Genomic DNA, 13,789 nt, shown 5'->3' on the forward strand with positions numbered 1-13,789 from the left:
ACTAAGGCCTCTTCTGTTCCTTGATCAAATCCTGTGCTCACACTACTGCCAACACTGTGTTGTGCTGTCTGCTATTTTATACCCTTATCAATACTTTATAACCATTGCAAATCTGACAGTTATAGAATAGGGATTTATGAATATTTAATAAGCATTATTATCATCTTACTTTTCCAAATCATAAATTGACAAGGCATTTCTTTAGTATAAGTAAGATGAGGCATACTTTACTGACTTTCAGTATTTTCAGGGAACAGGTTATTAATATCATTTTTTTTCAATATTTAATTGTCCTTGTGAATTTTTCCATTTGTTTATTTTGATCTGCTCCTTTAGAAACACATCATGCATGATTTAAAAGAGTGGCTGGAAGAGGTGGGTCACTGGGGTTGTACCCTGAAAGGGTGCATCTTCCCTGCAGGCCCTTCCTCTTGCTTTCTGAGGTGCACAGTTTTCTTTCTCTATACCCTTCAGCCATGATGCTCCATCTCATCTCAGGCCTAGAGCAATGGAATTGGCTGACCATGGACTGAACCTCTGAGACTGTGAGCCAAAATAAACTTCTCTTCCTTTAAGTTGTTTTTGTCGAGTATTTTGGTCACAGTGATGAAAACCTAACTAACACAAATACTTTACACTCTTCAAAGTGTTCTACAATTCATTTTAAGTAACCTTTGCTTTATGTTTTCTGATTGATAGGTAACAAAACCAAACCTTAGAGAGTTTAAAGTAATCATATAAAAAAACAACACACAAGACAAATAACATAATAATAATCTACTTTACTGTAGTTATCATATTTCAGGCATTGTGATGAGGATCTTCCATCTAATTTCTCATTTAACCTTTGCTTCAGCCCCAGGAGGTAAATATAGTTCTACTATTACTTTTACTCTCATTTTACAAATGTTCAGAGCAATTTTAACTCAGGTATTCTGACTTAGATCCCTCACATAATTTTTAATTGTTTTATGATACATTCTGCTTCCCAGAACATGTTTATTATGATTATTTCCTTCTTTGTTTTCTTCTCTCACCTCACTACCTTTCTTCTTGTTGTTGTCATTCATTCTGAGGGGAAAAACAAAATAAAAACAAAACCCCCACAATTAAGTGTTGGGTTTGGCAACTCAGGTTTACCTCCAGTAACAGTGAACAAAATCTTCCAACAACTTACTAGATCCAAAGCAGCTGCCAGGATGGATGCATCAGGTATTGTCCCTGGCTCACAGCAGTTTAACAGAAACTGGAAGCGTCTCATGCCTTGTCGGATTGCTCCAAGATTCACCACATTTTTGCTTTTTGCACCATCTTGGTTGGGAGAAAGATGGTCATCAAAACTATGGCAACCTATAGGAGTTGTGCCATTGCAGAGGAATAAAAGAGAATGCATCACAGATTTAAAAAGAGCTTTAGAGATGGCCTCAAAAACTTCTCTCCCACTCCTCCTCCCTTCTCTGTACCCCTTAAATGCTTAGTTTCAGTTCATCCTGACTTTTGGGAATCAATGATGCATGGCATCTGAAAATCCAGAGTTTACCTAACTACTTGAATTGTAGGGTCTGATCACTTTGCTGCTGAGCATCTCTAATACTGATAAGAGCTCTTGGTATGTTTTAAATGGTCCTTCCTGTAATAAGCAGCATTTCCCCCATGAAGGTGATGGCAGAGCTGAGAACATAGAAGATGTGCAATGAATTTGTTGTTTGTGTGAAAACAAAACAAAACAAAAAACAAAACCAGTTGCTCTAATCAACCAAATATCTTCCCACAAACATAGGCCATTTGATCTCTTAAATAATTTTAGTGAATATGAAGACAAAAGAAGCTCTCTGAATGTCATCTCAATTCTAGCAAATGTTCACCAGACATGTTTTTTATTTGTTGAATAAAATAACAAGGCAACCTGTTTCAGATATTATTCTTTTGCTTTCTAGACAGGCAGAAAGAAACTGAGAGTTACAGAAAGAAACTGGAGTTACTTGTACTACGAGAGTCCAATAAATAAATCTGAAACAGGTTGCCTTGTTAAGTTATAAACTCCCCCTCGGTGGAAGTATGCAGAGGGTGGCTAGCTACCTGTGAGGGATGTAATTAGAATAAATTTACAATAAAAAAAGAAAATTCTATTGGCAATTTATCTCAACTAAATGAATTTCAAGTACTACATTTAAATTGAGGATAAGAATGTTTGACATTTATTTTCTTTAATGGTTTAAAAAAAACAAAACAAAGAAATTATGTGGTTAAAATAATAAATGAGAAAAGGACAATACATCTCAAATGGATGCATAGGGATTGTTTATATGCCTAGATTTGGAAGAAAGGAAGGAAAGAAGGAAGGGAAAAGAGTAGGAAGGAAGGGAGGGAGGGCAGACTCAGAGGGAAAGATGTTCACATGGATAAGATTGTTGAAAAATACAATGTTCTTAGATTAGCAGATAATGTTGTTTTGGTTCATTTAGAACAGCTGGAGTTACTTGTACTACTAGAGTCCAAAGAAATTATCTCACAGAATATCTTTTTTTAAAAATTTTTAACAAGCCAGAGATCATAGACAAGAAGCAGTGATGTATAAGCTATATTCCTTTGCCAGTCAAAAGCACATAAATTATGCTAGTTTGGAATCTCAGATATTACTCTTTTGCTTTCTAGACAGGCAGAAAGAAACTATGTTTCAGATATGTACATTGTTACTAGTCATAGGAATCAAGTTTAAGGATAAATATATTTTCAGAAGGTAAGGAAAATTTTCCTAATAATTAAAGTTGTTTAGCTCTGAACAGGTTGCCCTGTTAAGTTATAAATTCCCCCTCAGTGGAAGTGTGCAGAGGGTGGCTGGCCACCTGTCAGGGATGTAATGAGCAGGATTCCCATGTAAGTAGTGTGACGATAAAAGTTCTCTAAGATTTTAATAAGGAAAGAGCAGCAGAAGAATCTCTGTCTTATTCTTCACAAACTCAGTGCCCACAGGGACTGAGGAATGTAGCAAGGCTTCTATAAATGTCTTTTCAACCAAATTGATAGAGAAGCTACACATAGTAGTAAAATACATGTAAAAGAAGCAAATGAATGAAAAGCCATTGGTAATAGAATATGACCATGTAAAAAAAAATTTCAAATAAAGAATTTCAGAAGTGAAAATTGAAAAGAAAATGAACCATTTTATTTAAACAATTTTTTTGTTCTATGTGATGAAAGCTGAATGGAATTCTAGGCTGCATGACATTTACCAAGACGTTTGAAGAAATTATCCTCCTCTTCTCTTCCATTTTCCATTCCACTTCCTGGCCCACTTTCTGAAAGCTTTACAGCACTGGTGAATTTGACCTGAGAAGAAAAGGAAAGTAGTCCAACAACCAAATTCATTGGCAAATTTCTGGGTTAAACTAATCCTTGATTTTAAACATCGGTTGTTTAGAATATGAAGATTGCTTCCTTCTCTGACTTCCATGTCTAGTTTTGTCACTATAGTTTATTGCTATATACCAAAAAAGATATCACCGAAACTGCTTGTCGAAGGGAGATTCCAGGTCAGAGATAAAAAGCTGAATAATTGGGCACCTTGAAAATAACCTGGTAAACACCTCAGATACTCCTAGAATTAAATTCTGATGAAGTGAAAATTCAAATTCATGAACAGTAACACAAATTCATCTTTTACAAACACCACCAGAGTTGAAAATCAGACCAAAGTGAAAAACAGTGAAATAAAATATTTCAAAATTTCAAATAAATTTAAAGAGTTCACTCTAATGATATGCAATATATTTCTCTTTCTAAGCATTAAAGTCTGTTCTTGATCTTGTCTATAATCTGAGCCCCCAAAATTTTGAGCCTAGAAAGAAAGCTGTGGGACATCCAGACTCACACATATTTGGCCATTTTTTTTCTTAGCAAAAATAGTGTAAAATAAGAAATGTAAATGTATTTCCTCAATGTTCTGTAATTTTGCTATATTCTTTTTATAATTTCAGTATATTACTTCTAAAACACTAAATAGGAGAAACAGGTTTTAGTGAGATTTAAAAAAGAAAGAATGTAAGCAAATGATTGGTAAATAAGGAAAGATAACTCATCATATACTGACAAGCAGGTATGCAAGTTTCTTGGACATGAATAATCCACAGGGAAAACTCTCCTAAAAATCAATTTCACTGAGAGTCATTCCAAGTCAAAAGCTACTGTAATGTGAAACAATAGTATGAAGAAACACTTAGTGAGAAAAAGCATCCTGACTATCTTTTGCAACAAAGAGAATGGTCAAGATCTTCCCAAAGGTAGTGTAAGGGGAATGAATGGTGTGCATGTGCATGTGTATGTATTTGATAAGTGCAAGGAATCACTATTGAATTACTGCCTCCCTGGAAATGAACTTGGGACGCCAAAAATTTCACATGTGTTTAAATTTAAAACAGCTGGGAAATGATGCCTATCTACATCTCTATATCTGCATTATCATTTTATATAATTTTTGCTGCACTTTCCCTTTTTTCTCTTCCTAGTATAGTCTACTACCTAAACATTTAAATTTTTCATTGTTCATTAAAATTTCCAAAATTTATTCAATAGTCCCTTAACTCTTCCTCATTTGGCCCCTCCAGGTGTTTAGCATTCCTTAGCCCTGACATTTTTCTATCATTTTGTGACTCCAATTTTCACTTACACAAGTAACGTCCTGTTTACCTTGGAGCTTTGCCTGATGAAAGACAGGCGGTCCACAGAGCTGATGTCCAGGAGGTCCTCCACACCATCTGCCAGGCCCGAGAGGGAGGATCGTTTCAGCCAGTTTCCTATTTAATAATTTTTTTAAAAAAAAATTAGACTGTTATAGCATTCGCTCTCAAATGGATTAAGCAGAAATGCCAGCATGTGCTCAACAAGCAATGAAAGTTACATGGCTTTGATATAAATAGAAGCAAAACAAGTTGTTTCCAGTGTGTGTGCTTTGAACCAAAATGTTCAGTATTGGACTATAAAATTACATAAGCAGGCAAGACCAGGACAAAAAGAACCTGGTCCTCTCCAGTGAATGAAATCATAATCCATCCACTTGTCCCTGACAAATTTCACATCTCTCTTTAAAGCCTATTCATTTTACCTCCTAAATACCTCTCCAATCTGCCCACTTCTCTCTGTCCACTTAAAGTAGTCACCCAGCCCAAGTGTCCATTTACTTACACCTAGACTACTAGGCAGCTCTCCATCTGGTCTCTTCTAATGTTCCCTCCCGGATGATTTCCATGCTGTGATCTTTTAGAAAATGTTTATATGCTTGTGTTACTCTCTTGCTCAACAACCCACTTGGGTTATCCAGACTCCAGGATGAAGAGCCAACCTAACCTGCAAGGTGCCATGTTCCCTGGTCCCATTGCGAGGCAGCTATTCTTCCCTTGTTTCGGTTTCTCAATTCCCTTCATCCTATTATTTTTGTACATACTATCACTTCTTCTTTAAGTATTCTATAGATCTTGATGTCACTGCCTCTAGGAAGTCTTCCCTGACTCCTGCCTCCTCTCTTCATTTAGGTCAGGTCTCATTGCTGCAGGCTTTCCTAGTGCCATGTATATTTTCTTCACAAAATTCATAATTGAATCATTATCTGCTTTAGTGACAGGGGCTCTTGTCTGATAGCAAGTTCAGCAGTCAGAGGAATGTGTGTTTTGCTTACTATCTAATTGCTGATACCCAAAATAGTGTTTGCATACAGTATAGGCACATAGTAGGGACTTGAAAAATAACTGCAGAAACCTAAGAGTGATTTGGTGAATGAGTGGATGAAGCAATAAGCCTGGGCCTTGGGAGCTGACACCTTTCCTTTTCTGTACGCCATCATGCACTGCTCTGTTTTGATGGTAAGTTGATTTGATGACACGGTAGGTAACAAGAGAATCCATAAGTAAATACAGACATACTTTTACCTATGGGGAGTTTAAGCTTCTTCCGGAGGGAAATTCTGCGGGACCTTGAGCGGGCGCGCCTGTCTGAGGTGTTCCCTGAGTGGGCAGTGGTGCATTCCGAGGTGTCCTGCTCAGACTGGCTGCTGGTGTCACTTGCTGCACTCTGGGATTTGAACATCTTGCGCCAGAAATCTTTCCGCCCCAGGTTGCCCCCTTGCATTTGTTCATCGCTGTAAGCAAGCAGAGGATAGGGTTAAATGCCTGACAGCGCATGTGAAATTCTCCTAAATTACTTTCAACCTCTTGCTGATGATATTTAGGCAAATTATGCAGAAAGATCTTTGACAGGCTGGGTGTGGGAAGAGTGGGAGTCAGAATGGGAGGAGGCCCAAGGTTGACTCTGAGCTCTTCTTGAAAACAGTCATGTCTCAGCTATCAGGTGGAGGTGGTCATTTTCTTCTAACCTTAATAAAAAAGACTAAATATTATTGCAGGTATTCACCTGCAGTGTGAGTCATAATAGAAGAAGCACTTAAAATGTCAGTAAACATTTAGCTTTTTAAACTCCCTGGGGCTTCTGCAGTATGGTTCCTCACTCCCCAATCCTTACACCTGACACTAGTTGAACTCACAAAATATATTTATATGATTGAGTGAACAAATGAAGAAAGTGTGATCACCATACCCAGGGGATACATCATCCTACTATCAATAAGTCAAAAAGACATAGGTGGAGTTTAAAAGTAAAAAATAAGCCCAACTCAGTAGGACATCTGCAAGGAGATTTTTGATTAGGGCAAGTGGCCAATAATATGCAGAGTTTAATCTCAGCAGGAATAATAATAATAATAATAATAATAATAATAATAATAATAATAAAGCCAGCTGAAATGAAATTTCTATTTTCACTTACCAAATTGGCATAGAATAGGGGTAGGGGAGAGAAAGTTATGGTTACTATCATATACTGCCAGTGGTAAGGTAAGAATGGCTACATATTTCTGGAAGATAACTTGGTAATATGCTTTTCAAAACCTATATCCACACCTTTGACAGAGAAATTCAGTTTCCAGGAAGTAATCCCAAGGAAATAATGGAACAGCATACTTAGTTGAAGATACACTATTGGTCAACATTTAAAAAGTGGAAACAATATAAATGATTAGCTGTAGAGAGACAGTTGAATAAATTACGAGACTTCCATATTGTGATATTCTCTTTAGTCATTAAAATCTTAATTTAGAAGATTACTGCTATGGGCAATGTATGTGATACCTTGTGAAGTTCAAAGGCAGTTACTGAATGGCTTATCCATGAAAACACCTTCATAATGTAAAATTATGAGTTTGAATTTAAAAAACTAGGACAATGCACTCATTATCATTAAAGTTATTCTTACATGAATTCCTTAATAAATTAACTGAAATTTTTTATTTTCTCCAAAGATTGTTTTTCTAATTATTATAACCACAAAGTGCTTGATTTAAAAATTAATATATCATAACTGATAACTAAAAGCATAAAATTGTAAATAGAAAAAATAACAGGATAATATACATCTGGGTATGAGTTTGTGTGTAAACACACTCAAAAACATACCCAATGTAATACACCAAAAATTTTGTTATCTTTATTTGGTGGTATTTTGATTTTAAGTTACTTTTTTTCTTTTTTTAATATTTATTTTTTAATTATAGGTGGACACAATATTTTATTTTATGTGGTGCTAAGGATCGAACCCAGTGCCTCATGCAAGGCGAGCGCTCTACCTCTGAGCCACAACCTCAACCCTTAAACTACTTTTTCTTGATGCTTTTTTGTGTTTTCCACATCTGTCAGCATAAGCAGCATATATTACTTTAGTAGTTCAGAAAGAAAAGGTTATAGAAAAATTCTAATAACATGATGAAATTTATTTATGGGGTTTTTAATAATTATTTGCTTATAAGCTTTGAGGCTGAGTCCCCAATTAACCTCAACTTTGACAATATTGTAAAGCATTCATTTTCTGGAACTATTTACATGAAAATTCAGATTTTATCTTTCCAAATGTCATCAGCATACTAAATACTTTTAAATTCTTATTCTAAACTCTTATATTCTGTTTATCAAATATGGTATACATTTAAACTGTTTTTTTAGAATTGGACCTCTTGGCTACTGTTGTATTTTGGGAGGATGGGGGTACAACGATGAGTGTGTCACTACATGGTCTGAGTGGGAGAACATCCAGGGAGGCTGTCATTTGTCAACCTTCTCAAGAAAATGCTACATCAGCTTTGTTCAGAAAAATATAGGCACATAAAATCCACTTTCTGTACTAATCAGTTAATGAGACTATTATTTAAGGAAGAAGAAGATGAGTCTGGACAAGAAGGATTGATAAGAAAAGAGAAACAGAGGATGGAGGAGGAGTCAGGATCTTCCAAGTAAGCGCTCACATTTTCCCCAGCTAAACAGAGGAAGTCTGGCATGCTCACTCCTGGGCCACCTTGAGTCATGGACAAATTCCACACTTAATATTTTATGACATTCCTCCAAAGTGAAATGTTTATGTAGAGGCATATTAAAACATGTGTCTTCATTCAAGAAGAAAGAACAGACATGTTTTAAATGCTGAGAAATTGGGTGGTATTTACAAAGGAACACGGAACAAAGAGAATATTTTGGAATCTAAAAACTGTACTCACATCTAAATGTGATTATTTTTAAAATCCAATTTACCTTTTAGATCATTCTCATTGATCAGATTAGCTCAATAGTTATGGGTGTTATTTGGGGACAAAAATCTTCTGTCCGCTTTGGGGCAGATTTTCTATGGATAAGTATTATAAACTAGATATTCATCCATGGAACATCTCATTCATATTCATTTTTCCCCCTGACAGAGTTTATATTTGGGTTTTTACCATGTCCTTAAGGGTTTTCTTAAAAGAAACTAAAACTTAATTTTGAGAAAGGAAATTAAGAGATCAAAATCTTAATGATTGTATGATGAATTCTGCCCTTTCATTGATCAATTGAATCATTCATTCTTAAAATATATATTAAATGCCTCTCATGGGCCAAGCTCCATCTTGGTTCTGGGGTGACAATGGTAAGCAATAATTCACATGGTCCCTGAACCTGTGAATTTGATCTACCTTCTTCTTACGTTTATCTACCAATAGGGGCAGTCCAATTTTGAAGTACTACAACAACTGTGCAGACTTTGGTACTTGAAGATTTTATTTGCTGTTTAGGGATTACTAAATTCCTATTAGGTGGTTATTTGTTTCTTACCTTTGATTTACTTGACTGTGGAGAAAGGATAACATAATACCTAGGATATTCTATAGAATTACTGGAAAAACAACTACTTAATACTGAACAAGGGTTAGAAAAACAAAATGATGAATATAAAATGATGTACATTTAAAAAATATTGTGGGCAAATAAAGAAAAATGAAAACAAATGTGTCTTGCATAGAAGTTGGCTATATAATCAATGTTTACAGTAACCCTTACATTTCCTGGGGGCATAAATTTAAAGATGCTTTTGTTTTTGCCATTATGAACAGTGAAGAGCAGCTGATGTTGGAATGAATCTTAGGGGAGGACCTCAGTGCAATGGAGTAGAACCTATATTTCAGCTAAAACTGAGCAAAAGCTTTGTTGAGCACATTGACAGCCACTCATGCATTAAAAAGAAAAAATCGCAAGTGATTTTAAGCATGAAAGCGGATGACACTGTCACCCCACTTGATATACATGCTATTTTAAAAGATGTATCAGTAGCAGTGTGCATGAAAGTCAGAAGTGGGAAGGAACGAGATGGAAAAGGCAATTAGGGAGGCTTTCTCTAGGCACAAGCCTGGTTATTTGACCTCGCCTGGAGAAATTAGTAGCATTGGAAATAAAAAGTGTAGGACAGAAAAGAGGCTAGTTTCAAAGGAAATGAAAAACAAACCAACACCTCCCCCCCAAAAAAAAAAAAAAAAACAAATCAAACAGCAGTTTAGAAAACAGAATTTCTTCCAGTGTGAAGTGCCTAAACCTCTGCATTGGGAATGATAACATGCTACTTACTGCTCTGGAGTCTGTGAGGGGCGACCAGACATGAAACTGCGACATTCCTCAGGGGCCGAGGACACCTGGCCTTTATCCACAATGCTTCCCGCCTCTGACCTATGCAGATGGGCACATTTCAACAATCACAACAGAACAAGACACCACCTCTTAATACTTCAGACCTTCTATGAAGCAAAACATCTGTTATACACATGCTACATACTTGTGTCACCATGAGTTTGTGTTATATAGAATTTATGACCTCATTCTGCCTTATTGCTTACCAATACCAGTATTATTGCAAACGGTCATTAACTGAAAGCAGGATTTTAAGTTTAGGAGTTTCTTTTAATCTTTGTAAATGGTATTTAGTATACAATAGGCATAAAACAAATGTACGTTTACTAGTAGGATAAACTACATACCGATACATAGCAATATGTCTTTTGCCACATTTAGAGTATCACTTACTGATATGGTGATAAAGTCTCAATAATCGCTTTTCCTTTCTAGCCATGTATAAAAGTCTAAAACATACATAGATATTTTACCATATAGTTAAAACTTATGAAGTGAAGTTCAAGTATATGAAAGTGTGGAAACAAGTGAACTCTAATTCTCATATAGGTGGCAATATATTTAATAGTAACTCATCCCTTTTCCAAGCCACAGCTCAACCACATCAGTGATAGAACTTATTACCACCCCTGCATTGAAGATCTGCCACATCCAGAGCATATGGACAGTACAACTGAAGACAATATTCTACTCACACAAGCAAACACCCTTATTCAGAGAAATCCAGTGCCAACCTTTTACTGCCTGCAGGCTTAGGTTCCTGTTCATTCTCTTCTACTTTTTTCCCTGGTGCTAACTTCTCAGCACTGTCAAGCAAAGCACTAAGAGCCACTCTCCTGAAGACATTACCATGAGCTTCTTTGATGAACTGGACCAGCTGACGGATGTCACAATATAATCCCTGTTTGAAAACAAGAAGAGAGTTTGGGGGAAAGAAAGACAGTGGTATGATTAGTTTTCATAGAAAGAGAGGGAGAAGGCAATTCCTTAGGTTTAGACAAGCACTGGAGTGATAAAGAAAGATAATTACCACTGTTGAAACTCACAGTATATTCCCTCAGCATTGCTCCTTTGGAACCTTACCAAGGACCTTGCCAGTCATTCTTAGCATGAAAAAGCATGGTTACTAAGCAAGATGCATATTCAGGAGGTTGGCTGTATTATTAGAAAGACATCAATTTATATTTTTAGTCATTGGATTTATAAGCTTTTTGTCTCTCAACTTTAAAGAGATCCAAAGAGATGCCTGCAAATAAAAGGTAGTCAGAATTTGTTTAGAGATTTCAGTCCCTGCTCTGCTTCTTTAAATTTTCTGATTATGACAAAATGTTTATGTTCTCTAGATACTTCTAACAAAGCCTGATTAACCAAAACATGGTAAATTTTGTTGGACACATTAATCAAATAATATGTATGTTGTAGCCACTTTGAGTGTGAACTTGACTCTGAATTCAATACTATTAGAACTCAAATTTTGAGTTTAATTAAAACTCAGATATTGATAAATCAACTTTTAAAAACATATACAAGATTTTTATTAAGATATTAAGCTTTGCACCACCACCAACATTTCCTACCTCTCTCTTCCTTCTTTAAAATGTAGTTACTGTATTCTTTGCTTTAGGAAAGTTCATGGGAAAGCAGGTTGCAGAGGTGTTTAAAAAAATAACACACACACACTTTGATAGCTTTTGCTTTTATAAACCTAACACTGGTGGAAAATTTATACCTGTGATTTTTAGGAATGCAGAAGGCAGGAACCTTGAGGATAATAGAAAGAGCATGTATCCTTGGGGCTTGTGGGTATCAGGGCCCTATGCCCTTCACTCTGCTCTTTAGTAGCTCCTTTATGGAAGGTGCAAGACCCCCGCAAAAACAAGAGTTCCAAACAACAGACAATGCACAAATCCAAGCATGCAGTGGAGAGCACCATATGAAATAATAGCTGTAGACTAATAATTGAGATCTGGGTAGCCTCCAGTATTTGACTGGCCCTGGGAGGAGTCAAATACTAACCTTTTATAGCCTGATTCTCCTCCTCTCTACACTACTAGTGGCTTAAGTGATTTAATTAACACTCTCCTTTAGGGAGATCTAATGTGATCTAAAATATCACAGGGCTCAATTAAAGAAAACAAAACAAATTTCAGTAGCATGTTTGCATTAATTTTTAAAGTAAGTATGGTTTTAAGTAATGCTTGGTATATCATCTTTTAGATTTCATGAACCAATAAACTGTGCTCTTGCACCTTCTTTTGAAGGACTCAAAATACCTTGCAACAATTTCACCAGACACTACAACCTTTGAGATGAACAATGAAAATACGTCAATCTGCAAATGAGATAATAAGGTAAGGAGGAACAAGGAGAAGCAAGCATGGATAAGGCCCCACTGTGATTTACTGGGAACATTCAAGGAAATGATATCTCAGCATTAAGACTTCAACATCTCTTCCTCATGGCCACGATGTGAGCAATTTTCTCAGAGCAGAGGCTGACAGCTCCGTGGGAAGGAGAGGAGAGCTTCTCACCAGATTCTCAGGACTGTGCAGTTCGTGTGTGGTGGAGGCACAGCGGGTGATGAGGGATTTAAACATGGCACTGACGATAATGCCTTCCACGTTTTGGGCGGAGGATTTGTTGTCCACTGTGGTGAAGTTATTTCCAAACCCAGCCTTGTCTGGAAGGCAAAGGCACAAGTTAAAGGCAATATTTCCATGAAGCTCCGCAAAATTGAGAGGGGCAAGGAAATACTCAGCACCCAGGAAATAGAGAAGGGCTACACAAAATCCAGGCACTAAGCCTTCAAGCTACTTCTGGTTCAATAATCTCTATGCAAACTTGGAAATAAAAGAATCAGAACCTCCTTTACATTCACTTCTATGACATGTACAACTGCATTTGTGAAGCATTTTGATTGATTTCTTAAAAAGTGGTTGCTTATTTAAAACTGACTCAAAACCTAAAGCCCACAACTGATCCCCTTTCCTTTGCTGTGTTCCTTTATAGAACACCAGGAATAGTTTGTTATCAGAACTGTTTTCAGCCAAGCATATTACAAGTTTGAAAAACAATGAAGTGAGGATGGTAGTTGAGATCTTTATGTCTTTTAATGTGATAATAAAATAATAAAGTCTGGGATACAACCAGGAAAAGTACTTCTAAATCCATCAAATGTCTTCATTCTAAATTAACCAACAATCATTTATATATGATATAAGCAATTGTAGCCTATATTAAGGTATTATTTCTTCCCAGACTTTAACCAAAATGTGTGTTTTACTTAACTCAGGCATCATGCATAACTTTCAGTTCACTGGTGCATTTGTATTCAAATGGTAGTGGAGATATTCAGTTTATTATGAGTGCAACTGGAATTCATTGATTTTGCCCTTTAACTTAGGTCTCTATATTGAAGTTTTCTTAAAATCATGAAGCTATAAAATAGGTTGTAGGTCTATGTATGGATCCATTTGCTTGGTTTTTAAAAAGTAAGTCTATATGTATGTGTATATGTGTATGTCAAAGTTGCGTTATTATTGTGTTTACTATGACCATGTTTTTGGTTTTTTATTTTTCCTGTTTTGTTGTGTGAAAAAAAATTGCCAAGCACCGTGTCTGACACATAATAGGTATTCATTTCATATTTATTGAACTAGCACATATGTTCCCTGTCTCTTGATTGTTGCCTCAGTTGCTATAAAAGAGCAGGTCATCTGAGACCAGGAGTATGAAGAGAGGTAGGATAAAGATGGCTAAGG

At 36.1% G+C, this 13,789-nt stretch overlaps 1 protein-coding gene across 5 annotated transcripts in view; it reads right to left on the minus strand.

Annotated features, from left to right (window-relative positions):
- Positions 1-13,789, minus strand: part of Unc80 (unc-80 homolog, NALCN channel complex subunit) — a 187,185-nt gene that overhangs the window by 129,137 nt on the left and 44,259 nt on the right. For 3 of the 5 annotated variants that reach the window (XM_046462898.2, XM_046462897.2, XM_058585193.1), the window contains exons 16-22: positions 12,560-12,708; positions 10,763-10,929; positions 9,969-10,067; positions 5,916-6,130; positions 4,687-4,793; positions 3,234-3,330; positions 1,178-1,350 (exon numbers count right to left, since the gene is read on the minus strand). In XM_046462898.2, coding sequence (XP_046318854.1) covers positions 1,178-1,350; positions 3,234-3,330; positions 4,687-4,793; positions 5,916-6,130; positions 9,969-10,067; positions 10,763-10,929; positions 12,560-12,708 — 1,007 coding nt within the window. The remainder of the gene's footprint in view (positions 1-1,177; positions 1,351-3,233; positions 3,331-4,686; positions 4,794-5,915; positions 6,131-9,968; positions 10,068-10,762; positions 10,930-12,559; positions 12,709-13,789) is intronic. The other 2 variants (XM_058585194.1, XM_046462896.2) reach the window with 1 other exon arrangement.

This window comes from Marmota monax, unplaced genomic scaffold (assembly GCF_021218885.2).
Source record: "Marmota monax isolate L192 unplaced genomic scaffold, Marmota_monax_Labrador192_F-V1.1 WCK01_AAM20220418_F8-fsc00136, whole genome shotgun sequence".
NCBI lineage: Eukaryota > Metazoa > Chordata > Mammalia > Rodentia > Sciuridae > Marmota > Marmota monax.